The following is a 15,739-nucleotide window of genomic DNA, read 5'->3' as shown; positions in this document are numbered from 1 at the left end:
TATGTTCTAATTTTCCTGCCAAAACTTCCAATATTAAGCTCCAAATATTATCAAAAGTCAAGGAAACAGTCAGCTTTGCCCTGAATACTTTGATCTTGAGCACAAATGTGCATAAATGATTTTGCATGAATATAAAATATTTGGGAGTTTACCTGCCCAAACAAACCCAGGAACCATATGAACACAATTACAAAACATTTCTCACACAAATGAAGTCAGATCTAAATGACTGGAAAAATATTAATTACTTGCGGGTAGGCTAAGACAATACAAAAAAATTACAGTTCTACCTATTTATTCAGTGCCATACCAATCAAACTATCAAAGAATTATTTTATAGAGCTAGAAAAAAATAGTAACAAAATTCAACTGGAAGAACAAAAGGTCAAGAATATCAAAGGAATCAAACAAAAAAATGTGAAGGAAGACAGCCTAGCCATACTGGGACTCACACTGTATTATGGAAGTCATCATCAAAACAATCTGGTACTGACTAAGAAATACAGTGGTAGGTCGGAAGAAATGATCAGGCATACAATATGCATAGTAAATGAGCAAGGTAATCTACTGTTTGATAAACTCAAAGATCCAAGCTTTAGGGGAAAGAACTCTCTATCAAAAACTGCTGGGAAAACTGAAAAGCAGTTTGGAAGAAAGTAGATATAGACCAACATCTCACACCCAATACTAAGATAAGGTCAAGATGGGCACATGATTTAGATACAAAGGGTGATACCATAAGCAAATTAGGAGAGCAAGGAATAGTTTCCTGTCAAGTCTACCAAAATGGGAAGAATTTATTACCAAACAAGAGATAGAGACCATTGTGGGATGTAAAATAGATAATTGTCATTATTTTAAATTTAAAAAGGTTTTGCATAAACAAAAGAAAACCAATGCAGCCAAGATTAGAAGGAAATCAGAAAACTTTAGAGAAAGTAAAATTTTTTTACAGCAAATTTCTCTGATAAAGGCCTCATTTCTCAAATATGTAGAGAACTGAGTCAAATGTATAAGAATGTAAGTCATTCCCCAATTGATAAGTAGTCAAAGGATGTGAGCAGGCATTTTTCAGATGAAGAAATTATATCTATACTCATATTTTAAAAATGTTCTAAATCACTATTGATTAGGAAAATGCAAATTAAAACAATTTTGAGGTACTACCTCACAACTATTAGATTGGCTAATATGACAAAAAAGGAAAATGACAAATGTTGGAGGGGATATGTGGGAAAATTGAGACACTAATGCGCTATTGGTAGAATTGTGAACTAATCCAGCTGTTCTGAAGAACAATTTGGAACAATGCCTAAAAGACTATAAAACTGTGCATACCCTTTGATCTAGCAATATTATTGCTAGGTCTATATCTCAAAGAGATCAAAAAGGTGGGGGGGGGGGAACCTATATGAACAAAAATATTTAGAGCAGCTCTTTTTGTGGTGGAAAAGAATTGAAGATTGAGGGCATGTCCATCAATTGGGGAATGGCTGAACAAGTTGTGGTATGTGATTGTGATGGATTACTATTGTGCAACAAGGAATGATGAGTTTTCAGAAAAATCTTGGAAGACTTACGTGAACTGATGCAAAGTGAAATGAGCAGTAGCCGGAGAACACAGTACTGTACACAGTAACAATAATACTGTATGATGATCATCTGTGAATCACTTAGCTATTCTCAGCAATACAATGATTTAAGAAATTTGTAAAGACTCATGATGAAAAATGCTATCCTCCTCCAGAGAAAGAACTGATGGAGCCTGGAGTACACATCAAAGCATAATTGTTTTACTTTATTTTTCTCAGTGTTTTCAGGGGGCTGGGATCTATATTTTCTTTCCCAAAATGATTAATATAGAAATACGTTTTGCATGACTGCACATGTATAATCTATTACAAAGTGCTTGCCTTCTCAATAAGGCTGGTAAGGATAGGGAGGGTGGGATAAAATTTGAAACTCAAAAAATTTTTAAAAAGCCAAAATTGTACATGTAATTGAAAAAAATAAAAGATAAAACAAAAACACTCCTCTATGGAGTACAAAGTCCAATAAAATTAAGGTTATATTTCAATCCTTGTGTATATGGAAGCCTTAAACAAAGCCAAAGATGGTCAATGGCAATACAAAGTAGAACATTTTCCATGAGATCTTACTATCAGGGTAGCTAATATTCAGGGATGTACTAGTTAATGAAAAAATGGAAAATGAAAACTTAAAAGGCCAGAATATCTTTTGAGAAACTGGCACACTTTGTGATGCTAGTGTGGCATCAAACTCTAGATCAAATTGAATCCACAAGGTAATGATGTATCTACAAATGTATATGTATATATGTATCTCTGTGTGTGTGTGTGTGTGTGTGTGTGTGTGTGTGTGTGTATGTGTATGCATTGACAGACAACGAACTGGGCCAAGAACTGAATAGGAGGAGGAAGGCAGACTGAATTGCATTTAGGAAACTGCAAACATTTTCAGTGATCCTTTGAGAGAGCAGAGACTGTTTTACTTTTCCATTTGTATTTCCAGACTTTGCATACAGTAAGCACTTAGTGAATACTTTTTCATTCATACATTTACTAATTCCCCAAGTTGTTTACTGACACAAAAACCCATCTTTTCAACATCACTCTTCTCCTAAGGACACTAGAGAGACACAAATTACCAAACATCATATCATGATATCAGAGAATCTAAATTGTGAGTTACCAAAAGTGTCATGGAGAAACATATCATGCACATAAGTAGATTAAAACATATTACCAATGATGGTTTTTATACAAGGTGCGGCATAAAAGACTCACTGGAAAAGGAAGTGGAACAGCTGTGTGGGTCAAATGAGAATATGAACACACATGTAAACATGTACACATATATTTACATAGTGTTTTACAAATCTTAAAGTGCTCTGTGAACACCATCATCATCATTATTCAGCAAGAGAGAAGAATGATAGGGGCCCAGCCTGAATACTGCACTGATATCACTAATACCAAAAGAATTAAAGGCAGGTTTTCAATATTTTGTTGGATCTTCTGCAAGGACACAAATAAGAATTACACAGAATAAAGAAGGGGTTCCAGTCTGGGGCAGGAGAGGGAGCCCCCATACCAATGAAATCATGGGCCCCTTGAAGTCCAGGCTGTTACAGCTCTTAGCATTCTTAAGTAATTGTTGTTTAAGGTTTGACTTGCATACGAAACACATCCATCTTCTAGAGTGGCTCTATTAGTACTGTCATTCTAAGTGGTTAGGATTAATGTCAAAGATCAGGTTATAATCTCTCTGTATGTATGTATATGTCTGTCTGTCTGTCTGTATCCATTTGTCTATTTGTCTATCTCTCATCTTTCTATCTGAGAAGAAGTTAAGAGTTTTATGGAATAGGTGATAGAGACCTGGCCTCATGACTCATTTTTCCTGATGAGCATGATTTTAATTCCCTACATCAGTGAAATCACACATCCAGTCCAAAAATTAAAAAAAAAGTACATGCACACTCCTACGTATTACAAGTGAGAATGCATCTATATTCAGGAATTAATTATTTATGACGTGACAGCAACTCAGATCCTGTTCAGTAAACATTAAATGTTGTCAGAACCACAATCCAGCTAAACTACAAATACAACTTAATAGCATTATACAAGACTGCTTTTTAAAATAAAGGATGGTGATGAATAACGAGAAACAATTGATCAAACTTCCAATTTCTGATCTACAAAAGAGGTACAGATATGTCACTAAAAAGGAGAATTCAAATGTACTGGTCTATACCTTAAAAATCAAAGAAACCTTCCCCCTTCCCAACCCAACCATTTCAAGCTTGTATTGTCTTCCAGATCTCTATCACATATAAAAATTAGTTTGGGGAGATAGCCAAGCACCCAACCTGCAAGGCTAGTTTACATTTCTCCCTTTTCTACAATTTCTTCTAAGACTAAAAGTGATACTTACTGAAATAACTTCAAGGTCATGCTGAGAAGTAAATTCCTCAAAATAGTTATTGCTATTCCCCCTCCACCCCCTACCCCTGGGGCACAGTCAGCGAGGTGTTCCAAGTCCAAGCGCCCTCCCTAACAAACTGGGAAATCACCGTGTTGCCTTGGTCCTAACATGCTACTTTCTCCACAAGCAGAATGAACCAAAAGAGTCAACCACAAGCAATGCCAACATTACCTTTGTTCCATGGTAAAAATCATCCACGCATGTGGCATTCATGAAGGTCTGATGGAAATGAGTGCTGGTATCTATGCCCCCAGGAATCACCAGCTTTCCAGTTGCATCAATCACCTTGGCTCCTCCTGGGATCATGAGTTCTCTTCCCACTTGCTGAATGATGCCATTTTCGATATAAACGTCAGCCTCATGGGTGCAGTCATCATTTACCACCTTACCCCCCTTGATGAGAATCCTCACACTGGCTGAATTGGCAAGCATCTTCCTAAGGAGAGAAAACATTGCATGTTAAAGATCTTTCTCAGGGACAATCAGATCACTCCATTCCCTATCATGGCCAAAACATTGTTCCCAAGTCCTGGGTGGATAAGTCTATTGAGCTAGCAAATTATGAAAAAGGAGCAAGACTTGCTTGCTTGGGAATCGTGACATAACCACATAAAGTATGTTGTGCTATAAGAGAGCCATATGGATTAAATCAAACAGCTGTCAGCATCTTTACATTTCAACTGAACTGTCAGTCAACACTGGTTGTGGGAGCTGGGGTTCCAAGAAAGGTCCAGTCTCATTATTAGAAGCTTTGGGGGCCTTGCACTGATGCTGGTGGATTCCTACTGTGAGCAGCCCAAAGACAGTGAGTTCTCCATCCACCCAGGAGCAGAGTTATGGTTTGGTAAGCTTATGATCCTGAAATAAATTGCAACTCCCCCTTCACTTCCATTCAAGTCAGTCTTGCAGGCCACTTCGCAATCATTCTCTTTCCTCAGATCCATTTTTCTGCCTCACTAGTAACAGAGTCACTTCATCATAAATTGCTTTTCACTGTGCAACCTTTCTTTAGCTATTTCCTTTTTAAAGATTTTATTGATATCTTTTGCTTTTATATAAACCATTTTGTAAGCCAAGATAGAGAGAAAGCCAGGAAGACCATGAGCTCAAGGATGGCCTTTGACACATACTGATTTTGTGACTATGAGTAAGTCAACTAACCTCTTTGTGTAACTCTCTAAGACCACAGCTGCAGATAGGAGCTGACCTGCCTTGACAAAAGGATTTTCTCATCGAGGGGCTCCTGAGATTGCTGAAATTAGATAGCTCAGTGGATAGAACACTATCCCTGGAGTTAGGAAGACTTGAGTTCAGATTCATATAGTTACTAGTTGTGTAACCCTGGGGCAAGTCACTGAACCCCATTTGCCTCAGTTTCCTCATCTGTAAAATGAGCCGGAGAACGAAATGGCAAACCACTTCAGTATCTTTGCCAAGAAAACTCCAAACAGGATCATAAAGAGTTGGACACAACTTAACAATAACATTTTATCTCTATTATTTATCTTCAGCTATACCTCTCCTTTCATATAGAGTGAGTCTTAGCAGAAGTGTGTAACAGAAAATCAGGGGAAAAAAACAATAGAAAGAGCCAGGCTATCTGGTCGTATTTGTATTTTTCATTCACATAACCTTTCACCTTTCCAACGAAAGAGGGCATATTTTCTTGGTTTTTCCAGAGCTAAGATGGAATCTTCTAATTCTATGGTATGTGGCTGCCTTTTATTGTTCTCTCCATTATATTTGCTTATATTGTTTTCTTGGTTCTGCACTATTTCCTATGTCTTCCCATGTGTCTATGAATTTCTTATATGCCTTATTCTTTTTAAACAAGTATGCTACTACTTCACAGCATTTGTATTCTAATTTGTACAGCCTTTCTCACTTTGTTTCTAGTCCTCTGCTATTGCAAAAAGTATTGCTATGAATATTGATATACATATATAGGATTTTTCTTTTTGTCTTTGGCATCCTTGACTTGGAAATGTGATTCCTGGGTCAAAAGGAGGAACAATTGACCTTTTCTTTTTCAAACTCTTTTCCAGAATGGTTAGAATAATTCATAGTTCCACTAACAGTGGGTCTATCTTCCTACTTTTTCCCAAAATGGATTATTCCTATCATTTGACATTTTCCAATTTGAAGGATAAGATTAAAAGTTATCATTGCTTTAATCTGCATTTCTCTTAGATTTAAAGCATGTTTTCATATGATTCTTTTTTCCTTTTTTTTCTCCTCTAGTAGGATTTCATCAGTGTGGGGAGTTTTAAGTGGGGAAATCCTAACCAAAGCATATCACCAACTGCTCTGCAATTCTGGCTCAGGGACTTGTCTAAAGATACTAAGAGCTTATGTGCCTTGCCCAGAGACACAGCCGATAATGAACAGGCTTTAGGACTTGAACCAGGGTCTTTTGTGACTCCTAAATTATTTGTCTCTCTACTACAACTGTCTTATCAGGTATAGCTTAGAAATGAATGATAATATAACCCAACCTCAGCTTTTACTCAGAATGCTGTTTTGATATATATATATGTATATATATATATATATTTGGGAATTTTGACCTGTCAATAATCTTTCCTTCAATGCCATTGCTTTTCTTTCTAGAAAATGCTATTCAGGAGAACTAAGCTCTAAGAAAAATTCCCCAGTATGGTCAGCTCTGTCTTCTCATATGATTACCACAAGCAATATACACTGCTCATAGAGCAACTAAGAAGGTAAGCTTAGACAGTGTGTTGTCCAAAGATGAATGAGATGCTAGCCCTATGTGTTTATCACAATGAATCTTATTACCTGTATCATATAACTATAATATTAAAATGCTTTGCTTGAGAGGTTCCTTTAGAAGGCATTTTAGAAGTTGCAGCGATTTCACTGTGTGGTAGTTTAAACATTAAGGGCAGGGATGGGGACCTCTGGGCTATGGGCCAGACAGAACCTTTAACATGACTTTGGCTCAGAGTGTGTTGTGGGGAGATAAATTCTAGTCACAACTGCTACAGTCCACAAAATTTATTTCCCTCTTGATGGATGGCTATGACCCACATTCAGAACACAGCCTCTAATGGAGGCTGCAAATGCATCCATAATTGTGAATTTACTCATTCAATGTGGATCACGGCCATTCAGTAACTTAGTACATAAATCTTAGGGTGCCAATTGAGGCTCTGACTTGTCCATGATCATGTATCTGGTAAATGTTAGAGGTAGGACTTGAACCCCAGGAATTTTAATTCCAATGCGAATTATTCTGAGAGGTAGCATGACATAGTAGATAGGGTGGTAGACCTGGAGTGAAAAAAGTTTGAGTTCAAATCCCACATGACATCTGCTAGCTCTGTGACCCTTCCTGAGACTCACGCAACTCTCTGACTTATCTACTAAGGTTACAATCTGTCTTATAGGAAAGATTTCTCACAGGAAAACAGATTATTCCTGCAATTTACTCTGAAGCCTATTACCGAAGCTACCATCACAAAAGCAGTTTATTTTCTACTAAACACTCACTTCAGAATCTACTACATTCCAATCCCTTCTTCTCCCTTGCTTCTCAACTATCTCCCTTTCCCTTCTCTCTTCTCCCTTTCCATCTCCCTTCTCCTTTCTCTTTCTTCCTCTTTACCTATTCTTTCTTCTTCCCTCTCCATCCTTCCCCTTCCTCCTTTCTACCTTCCATCCACCCTTTTCCTTAGTTGACTATCATATAAAATAGAAGTTTTTAAAGTATTTGCTATAACTATTGAACAAAACTTTTTTCTGTTCTTAATTTTAAAAGCAGTTGAGCTGAACCTTTTCTCTCTAAGGAAAGGAGAATAGATTAGGCTGCTTTTTGCTGTATGTAGGTCAATGGCTCTTCAGGGGATAAAAAGGCTCATCCTTACGTATAAGTGGCAGACCACTGCAGCTCTGTGGAGTCCACACAGGTTTTTTCCTACTCCAGAAATAAAACTGAAATGTTGCTTCCATAGAATCTAGTGTTATGGAATCTTAGAGTTGGAAGACTTGGAGGTAATTTAGTCAATAGTATCCCAGAGAGCTGGCCAGTCAGTCCACTTCTGATTTAATACTTCCAGTGATGGGAGGAGTCTCCCAAAGCTACCTCACTCCAATGTTGAAAAGTTAATTAAAATAAATTTTGAAAATAATTGGTTTTGACCTATGATTTCATATATAGTTTGGATGTACAGTTACCTGGGGGCACTGAGGTTTATGTGACTTGCTTAGAATTGCATAGCCAGTATGTGTTCAGTGCAGGGCTTGACCCCAGGTCTTCCCGATTCCAGAGGAAACTCTCTATCCACTATGCAACACTGTCTCTCTTCCTGACATTGACCTGAAACCTGCCTCCCTACACTATCCACCAATTAAACCACAGTGCCTGTCACATATTAGGGACTTGTTGATTTTGTCCTGATTTCCCTTCCAGAGCAAGGCAAAATAAGTCCTGTTCTGACACATACCAGCCCTTTAAGAATTTGAAGATAACTACCATGTCTTCCCTTAACCATCTCTTTCTCTGTCTCTAATTATCTTCATCAGACATAGTTTCCAGGCCCTTCCCCAGTTAACAGTGCCTACTATGTGCCAGGAACTACGCAAAATTCTGGGGATACCAAGAAAGGTAAAAGATAGTCTCTGTTCTCAAATTATTTACAATCATTTGCTTCACTTCAACTGCCTAAAATCTAACTTTTCAATGTCTCTGTTACAGTACGGTGTCCACAATTGGATTTAATACTCCAGATGTGGTCTGGTCATTGCAGAAATCAACATGCTTATTCTACTTCCTGATTCTTATGCAAAATGAGCTTTTTAGAAAAAATATTCCAAGGCATTTGTGTTATAATTTTAATATCTAGAGCCAGATAATGTGTAAGTCCAGAGCCAGAAAATTTGTCAAACTGTCTTTCACTGTATGCATTTCCTGACCATTAAGACAGTTGGGATTACTGTCACTGATTATTTTCATTTTAGGATTTTAAGGAATCAGGGCCAGTTCATCTCACAACATCACTTTCCTGCTTTAAGCCTGCTATCAACCAAGAAGAATGACCTAAACAAGGAGAGCTAACTGAAAATGAAATGGGTTGTCACAAGAGAAGGATGGCCTCTCTCCCATGGAAATTATTTAGCATTCTCTGGATGGCCACTTGGCAGGCGTGCTATAGTGCATATCTGTTTAGGTTTCTCAGTTTTCTGTGGAGCAGTAGAGGAAGGCAACCTGTTATAGTGGATGGAATGTGGACAGGGCTCTCTGGAAGATGTGGCTTTGAATTCCATTTCTGGCACTTTTATCATGGATAAATTCCTGAACCTTAATTTCCTTATCTTCAAAATGATGACAATAACACCTGGAATACCAGCCTCATAGGATTGTTGTAAGGCTCAAAGGAAATAATGGATATTGTAAAGAAAAACCATTGTTTTCCCTGAGCTTCAGGCTCCTTATCTGCAAAATAAGATAATTTCTGAAGTACCTACCTCACAGGATTCTTGTGACGCTCAAAAGAGACAATAGGTATTTTAAAAAGAAGCAACTGTCACGTAAAAAAAATCAGATATTATAATTTCAGCAGAATGTAAGCACCTTTTGTTCATAGTCCTAGCACCTAGCATAGTATTCAGCACAAGTGGGTGTTAATAAACATTTGAACTGAATTCCAGTTTGATATCTGGGATCAATCAACAAGGCTTTATTAAGTGCCTACTATGTCCTAGGCCAGGGGTGGGGAACCTGCAGCCTGGAGGCCACATGTGGCCCCCGAGGATATCAAATGTGGCTCTTTGACTGAATCCAAACTTCAGAAAAAATGAAGTTTGGATTCAGTCAAAGGGCTGCATCTGAGGATCTAGAGGGCCACAAGTGGCCTCGAGGCTACAGGTTCCCCATCCCTGTCCTAGACACTGGGCCAGTAACCAGAGTTAGTTATCCAGACACATATAAAACAGTCCCTTTCCTTAAGGAGTTTAATAATAGCTGATAAACATTTTTCCCTGAATACTGTAGAAAAGTCACGGTTTCCAGGTCATACAGGCTGAAGGCCACTGTATTTGGACATTAGATTAGATAACTCTTATGCAGTCTCAATCTTTCAAGTTTGTCAACTGGAGCTAATGATGAGGATATAAATAACAACTCACATTTATAGAGTGTTTTCCAATTTGCAAAAGTATCTTTGCTCATCATACTCCTGGAAAGGAGAGAGATTAAGAAAAGCACTGGTCGCAGGTAGGGGACAGGCTGGCAGCTCCAGTGAAACAGCTGGTAGCAAACCCAGCTCTCCTTACATCTAAATAATATGATCCTATAGACTTTTGCTCCTGACTATCACTCTAACCCACAGGAGAAAAGGAAGGGAGCTGACCTACTGTATATGTCAATTTGGCAGACAGGGTCAGGGACTGGCAAGGAGGGGGATCCCTACCTTGAGACGGGAAGGAAGGAGGCAGAGAGGAGACAAAAGAAAGGAGACTAACAGCCAAAGCAATGGAAATTTCCACAGAATGACACAAAACACCTGTGGAATAAGGTTGAACCAATTTGCTAAATTTGTGCCAGTAAAATAAAAACTAAGGAGTCTAATTGTACTGTACTTTTTTTAAATGACAAAAGTCAGGAAACTAATTTGCGCTTTGAGCTTCAATTCATTAAGTCAGTCAGGGTTGTGATCCAGGTAGAGCTCAGCCATCCCAGCCAACAAGATCTTAAGACTTTTTAGAGGCAATCTTGACTTCCATCATATTTTAAAAGTAAAGCCCCACAGTGAGTTGGATGGAAAAATAGAATCCATGGAAAAAGAAGGAAAATGATAGAAGTGGATGGATGAGGAGAGGGAGGGGTGCTGAAGTTATGCCTAGAACCCAGTACACCTAAAAAGCATACAACACATGATCCATACTTACTTCAAGTGATAGTTCAAAATCTTGAGGAAAAATTAAGAGTGCTCGTGCTAGATGCCTGCTCAAGATTGGAGAGACTACATTATTAAACATACTATTGTTTTGTTTATGAACCTAGAACCTAGGTATTAGATTGGAGGTCATAAAACCAGGCTTCTAGCACTATATTCAATACCATGATCTTAGTCCAAAGAAAATTACAAAGAATAATATGTCAACAAGAATATGAAGAAATAGATTACTGGAACTAAAATATGCCAAGACTGCCAACTGTAATCACTTTGGGGAGCAAAGAGAAGAGAGATGGCTCAGATCAATACGGAACACTAAGTCACATGGCTTTGGTCTTCCACAAAGCTCCACGGGTCTAGCTGCCTAAATTACCATTATTAATATCTCCTACTGAAGGGGTGACTTGGAAGAAAGATGAAGAAGCAAAAGGTCTCATGATTTCACATATCCCAGTTCTTTTCTACAGTTGTAGAATCCAAAACTTTGCAAGGAAGATGGGACCTTGGTGGCCATCTAATCAATCCATTATCAGAAAAGAATTTCTCATGCTAACATGCTCAGAAGTGGTCATGCTGCTTTTACTTGAAGACTGTCAAGGTGATTGAACCCATGACCTTTGGAAGCATCCTGGAGAAGATTTGGGGTTGGGAGAGAGAGGGAGAGGGGGAAACTATCTTTGAGAATCAGAAGGGCTATGGTGTGGAACAGGGATGGGCCTTGTTGTTTGTGCTTGGCCTAGAAGGCAAAACTAGGAAAGCAATGAGTAAAAACAGCAGAGAAGGAGGTCTCTGCTTGATGATGGAAAAACTTTTTAACAATTAGAATTCTCCCCAAATGGAATAAGCTTTCTCAGGAGGTAGCGCATTCTCCCTCACTGGAGGTCTTTGAGTGAAAGTTGGACATACAGTTGTTCAGTAGGTTAGATAGGGAATGCTTGATCAGGTATGGGTTTGTCTATCTGGCTTCTGAAGTTCCTTCCAATTTTCAGATTCTCAAATTTTGTGAATTTGTGTATGTTACTATGAAACCCTACCATGACCTTTCAAACCATCAAAAATTCCAAGAAGTCTAAAAATCAAATTTTCAATTTGGATCCAGAGACCTGCTCCCCATTGCTTTGTTTATGAATCTAGAACCTAGGTATTAGCAATTCCCTTCTCTATGCCAAGATGTATATTCTTGTCAACTTCTTCTTTTTGGTGACTGCTGATAATGATTATGCCTTGAAAGATTTGTATGAACTGATGCAGAGTGAAATTTGCAGAACCAGGTGAACCATGTGTTACAGTAATAGCAACATTGTAAAGACAACTTCCAAAGATTTAAGAACTCTGATTGATGCAATGACCAATCACAACTCCTGGAGATGGATGATGAATGATATTATCCACTTATCAAGAAGTGATGAACTCAGTGTGCAGAAAGGAATATATTTTTTGGGACATGGACAGTGTGAGAATTTGTTTTCCTTAACTATGCATATTTGTTATAAAGGTTTTCTTTTTTACAATGTGGGTGAGTGGGAAGGAGAGAAAATAAATGCTTGTCAGTTGAAAATAAAATAAAAGCTTTAAAAGATAATTATTTTGCCTCACTTTCCCCTTGGAGTTCATTAACACTTAATTATCTCAGCAGTTTCCTGAACTCCACAAAGGAAAAAATGTTCCTAGCACACATGGCTGACTGTATGTATCATGATGTTTTGTACAGCAGGATCCTAAGATCTCTCAAAGTTGTCAGGATCTCTCAAGAATTTAAAAGATTTGAGAAGCGCTGTTCAAAAATGAAGCCTTAAACAACAAAATGTGAGTTCTGTTGCTTAATTCAATTGCTAAAGATTCTCCCAGAATCAGAAAATTTTAGAATAGAAGTGGTCCAGTCCCTTCCGTCAGTCAATCAGCATTTACTAAAATCTTGCTATGCTATCAGGTACTGCGATAAGCTCTGAAGATACAAAAAAATGCAAAAAGATGGTTCTTCCCCTCAGGGAGCTCACATTCTAATGTGGATGATAATATATTAAAAAACTATATGTAAAAGATAGAGTGTGGATGGAAGTTAATCTTAGCAATGGGAAGGAGACTGGGAAAAGCTTCCTTGCAGAAGGTGGGATTTGACCTGAGTCTTGAAGAAAACTAGGAAAGCCAGGGGTAGAGAACATTCCAGAAAGAGAAGATAGCCAAGGAAAAGGCAGAGTCAAAAACTGGAGTATCATGTGTGAAGAAGACAGAGAAGACCAGGGACACCAGTGCTTTAGCAAACATGGAGGCAAGCAAAGTAAGATCGTTAACCCATAGTCAAAAAGGAATCCCACTTTAACACACTTAACAAGTCATCAGTGAGCCTCTGCTTCTTTGCTGGAAGAGAGGAAACCCAACACCTCCTGCAGCACCCCATATTCCACTTCTGGACAGGATGTTTTTCCTCACTTCAACCCTAAAATTGCTTCTTTTCTATTTCAATCCATTGCTCCTGGTTCCACTCTCTGGGCCAGACAGAGGCAAGTTGAATCTCTCTTCCACATTACAGTCCTTCAAGTCTTAGGAGACAGCTAGCAGTTCTCTACTCCATGCCCCCCACTCCCACCCCCATCTATAAGTCTTCTCCATGCTCAATGTTGCTCTATTTCAATCGATCCTCCTGACATTAACAACTGCCCTGGTTGTCCTGTTCTGGCTACTCTCCAGACTAGCGTCCTTCCTAAACTGTAGCACTCCAGATGTAGTCTGACAAGCCCAGAGTACAAAGGGACTATCTTCTCCTTATTCTGGAGGCCATACCTCTCCTCATTCAGTCCAAGATCACTTTAGCTCTTTTGGCTGCCACATCACATTGATGACTTACATTGATGCTTTCTATCCATTATAGACCCCAGAAATTTTTTCAATCAAACTTTTCAGAGAAAAATGCCCTCAGACAAAGCATACCTTTTCCATCTTGTGCTTTTGATACTGACTTCTTCAACCCAGGAGTAAGACTTTATATTTATTCCTATTAAATTTTATCTTACTAGATTCAGCCTAGTGTTCTAGATTAAGAGTCCACAAAGTACTTATGGAGACCCAAATCAAGGCAGCAGCCTGTTTTTGTACAGTCTGTGAGCTAAGAATGGGAAACTCGCAGGTCACACGAAAACAGGTGGCAGGCCAGATTTGACCCCTACTCTAAACTGTCAAGAAACTTTTAGATCCTGACTCTGTCACTGAACATATTCTTATGCTAAAACGCCATCTTTATAAAGTTAGGGTCACACAGAAATATAGAATTTTCAGCAATGTAGTATCTAACTAGAAAAGGCAGCAAAGGAATTAGGCAGGGATGCTGAAAATCACATATATAATTTGATCATATCATAAAAAACAATTGTATCTTGTGCTAATAATGACAACTAGCATTTACATGACATTTTAATGTTTGCAAAGCAATTTACAGATATTATCTCATTTGATCCTCACACCTATCCTGGGAGGTAGGTACAATTATTATCTCCAATTTATAGATGAGGAAACTGAGAGTTTAAATGAGCTGTTCAGGGTCCCACAGCTAGCAAGTGTTTGAGGCTAGGTTCGAAATCGGGGCTTACTGAATCTAGGGCCATCGCTTTGTGCACTACGGCGCCACCTAGCTGCCTTTCCCAGAAGCTCACAGGATTAGATGAATATTAAAATTAAGACATCATTTAAGCTGCAACTGGGTTTCAGAATAAGTGTTCATTTTCTTTCAAACCTTCAGGGATCTTCCCAGTGTTCCTACAATTAACCAAAAGGTTTGAGCATATAGCTTTTTCTTTGTAAATGTCGTAAGTCACAGAATCTGCCTGACCATCAGCAGAAATGGGAAAAATGCAAAATATTGCAATGTTAATAGAAAGGATGGATCATTACAATAGAATCCTGGAACTGGAAAGACCCCAAGAAGTTACCTAATCAAGCCTCTACTGCTGGGCAGTCCTACAGAGAAGATATTTAAAACAGCTACCATCTATGAGGGTTTTAAGCATCTCTTGGGATAGAAGTTTCACATCCTCTTTCATTTACTACAATTTCTTATTACCATTAACATCAGGCATTTCTTCTCTATTTAATACAATCTCTATCCTACCTGCTGTGATTTATACTCATTTCTTCTTGTTTCTATAGAGATGGAGATTGACCAACCCCTTGTGTCCCATTCTTCCCTATTCCCTATTCAAATTTATTTGAAATTTTAAAATAACTCTCCCTTTAGCCTTTTCTTCTCAGAACTAAATACTTCCTTAATTCCTTTGCCTAAAAAGTTTTGCAGTGTCTATTTTTTTGGTGGCATTCTTTGAACTCTCTCTAGTTTTTCCGAATTGTTGCTGTTTAGTCATTTCAGTTGTGTCTGACTCTTCTTACGCCCATTTGGGTTTTCTTGGCAAAGGTATCAGAGTAGTTTGCCATTTCCTTCTCCAGATCATTTTACAGATGAGGAACTGAGGCAAATAGGGTTAAGTCACTTGCCCAGAGTCTCACAGCTTGTAAGTGATTGAGGCAAGATCTGAAGTCAGGAAGATGAGTCTTCCTGACTTCAGGTCCAGCAATCTATCTGCTGGGCTACCTAGCGGCCCTCAGTGACAGAGCAGAGATTCAAACTTAGGTCCTATGACTTTCAAGTGCAGCACTCTTTCCACCAGACTATGATGACTTCTACCTTCTCATAAGATAAGATACCACTGACTGATAAGCTGCAAGCATTTATTATAAAGTCCCTTCAAAAGTTTCCCTCAGAAATCCCTTCTAGCTCAAGATCTATGAACCTATGTGCCTCTGAAAGAGAAAATACTTAGGGT

The 15,739-nt window shown here is 38.4% G+C and overlaps 1 protein-coding gene across 4 annotated transcripts in view; it reads right to left on the bottom strand.

Moving 5' to 3' along the window:
• The window catches only part of DPYSL5 (dihydropyrimidinase like 5), a 139,667-nt gene that overhangs the window by 84,890 nt on the left and 39,038 nt on the right, over positions 1-15,739 (bottom strand). For all 4 annotated transcript variants that reach the window (XR_011972420.1, XR_011972419.1, XM_072633952.1 and 1 more), the window contains exon 2: positions 4,183-4,447. Coding sequence is in view for 2 of the 4 variants with exons in the window: in XM_072633952.1 (XP_072490053.1) it covers positions 4,183-4,443 (261 nt within the window). In the remaining 2 variants the exon portion in view is untranslated. The remainder of the gene's footprint in view (positions 1-4,182; positions 4,448-15,739) is intronic.

This window comes from Notamacropus eugenii, chromosome 1 (genome assembly GCF_028372415.1).
Source record: "Notamacropus eugenii isolate mMacEug1 chromosome 1, mMacEug1.pri_v2, whole genome shotgun sequence".
Taxonomy (NCBI): domain Eukaryota; kingdom Metazoa; phylum Chordata; class Mammalia; order Diprotodontia; family Macropodidae; genus Notamacropus; species Notamacropus eugenii.
The sequence above is the reverse complement of the archived record's forward strand: the minus strand, read 5'-3'. Positions and strand labels throughout refer to the sequence as shown.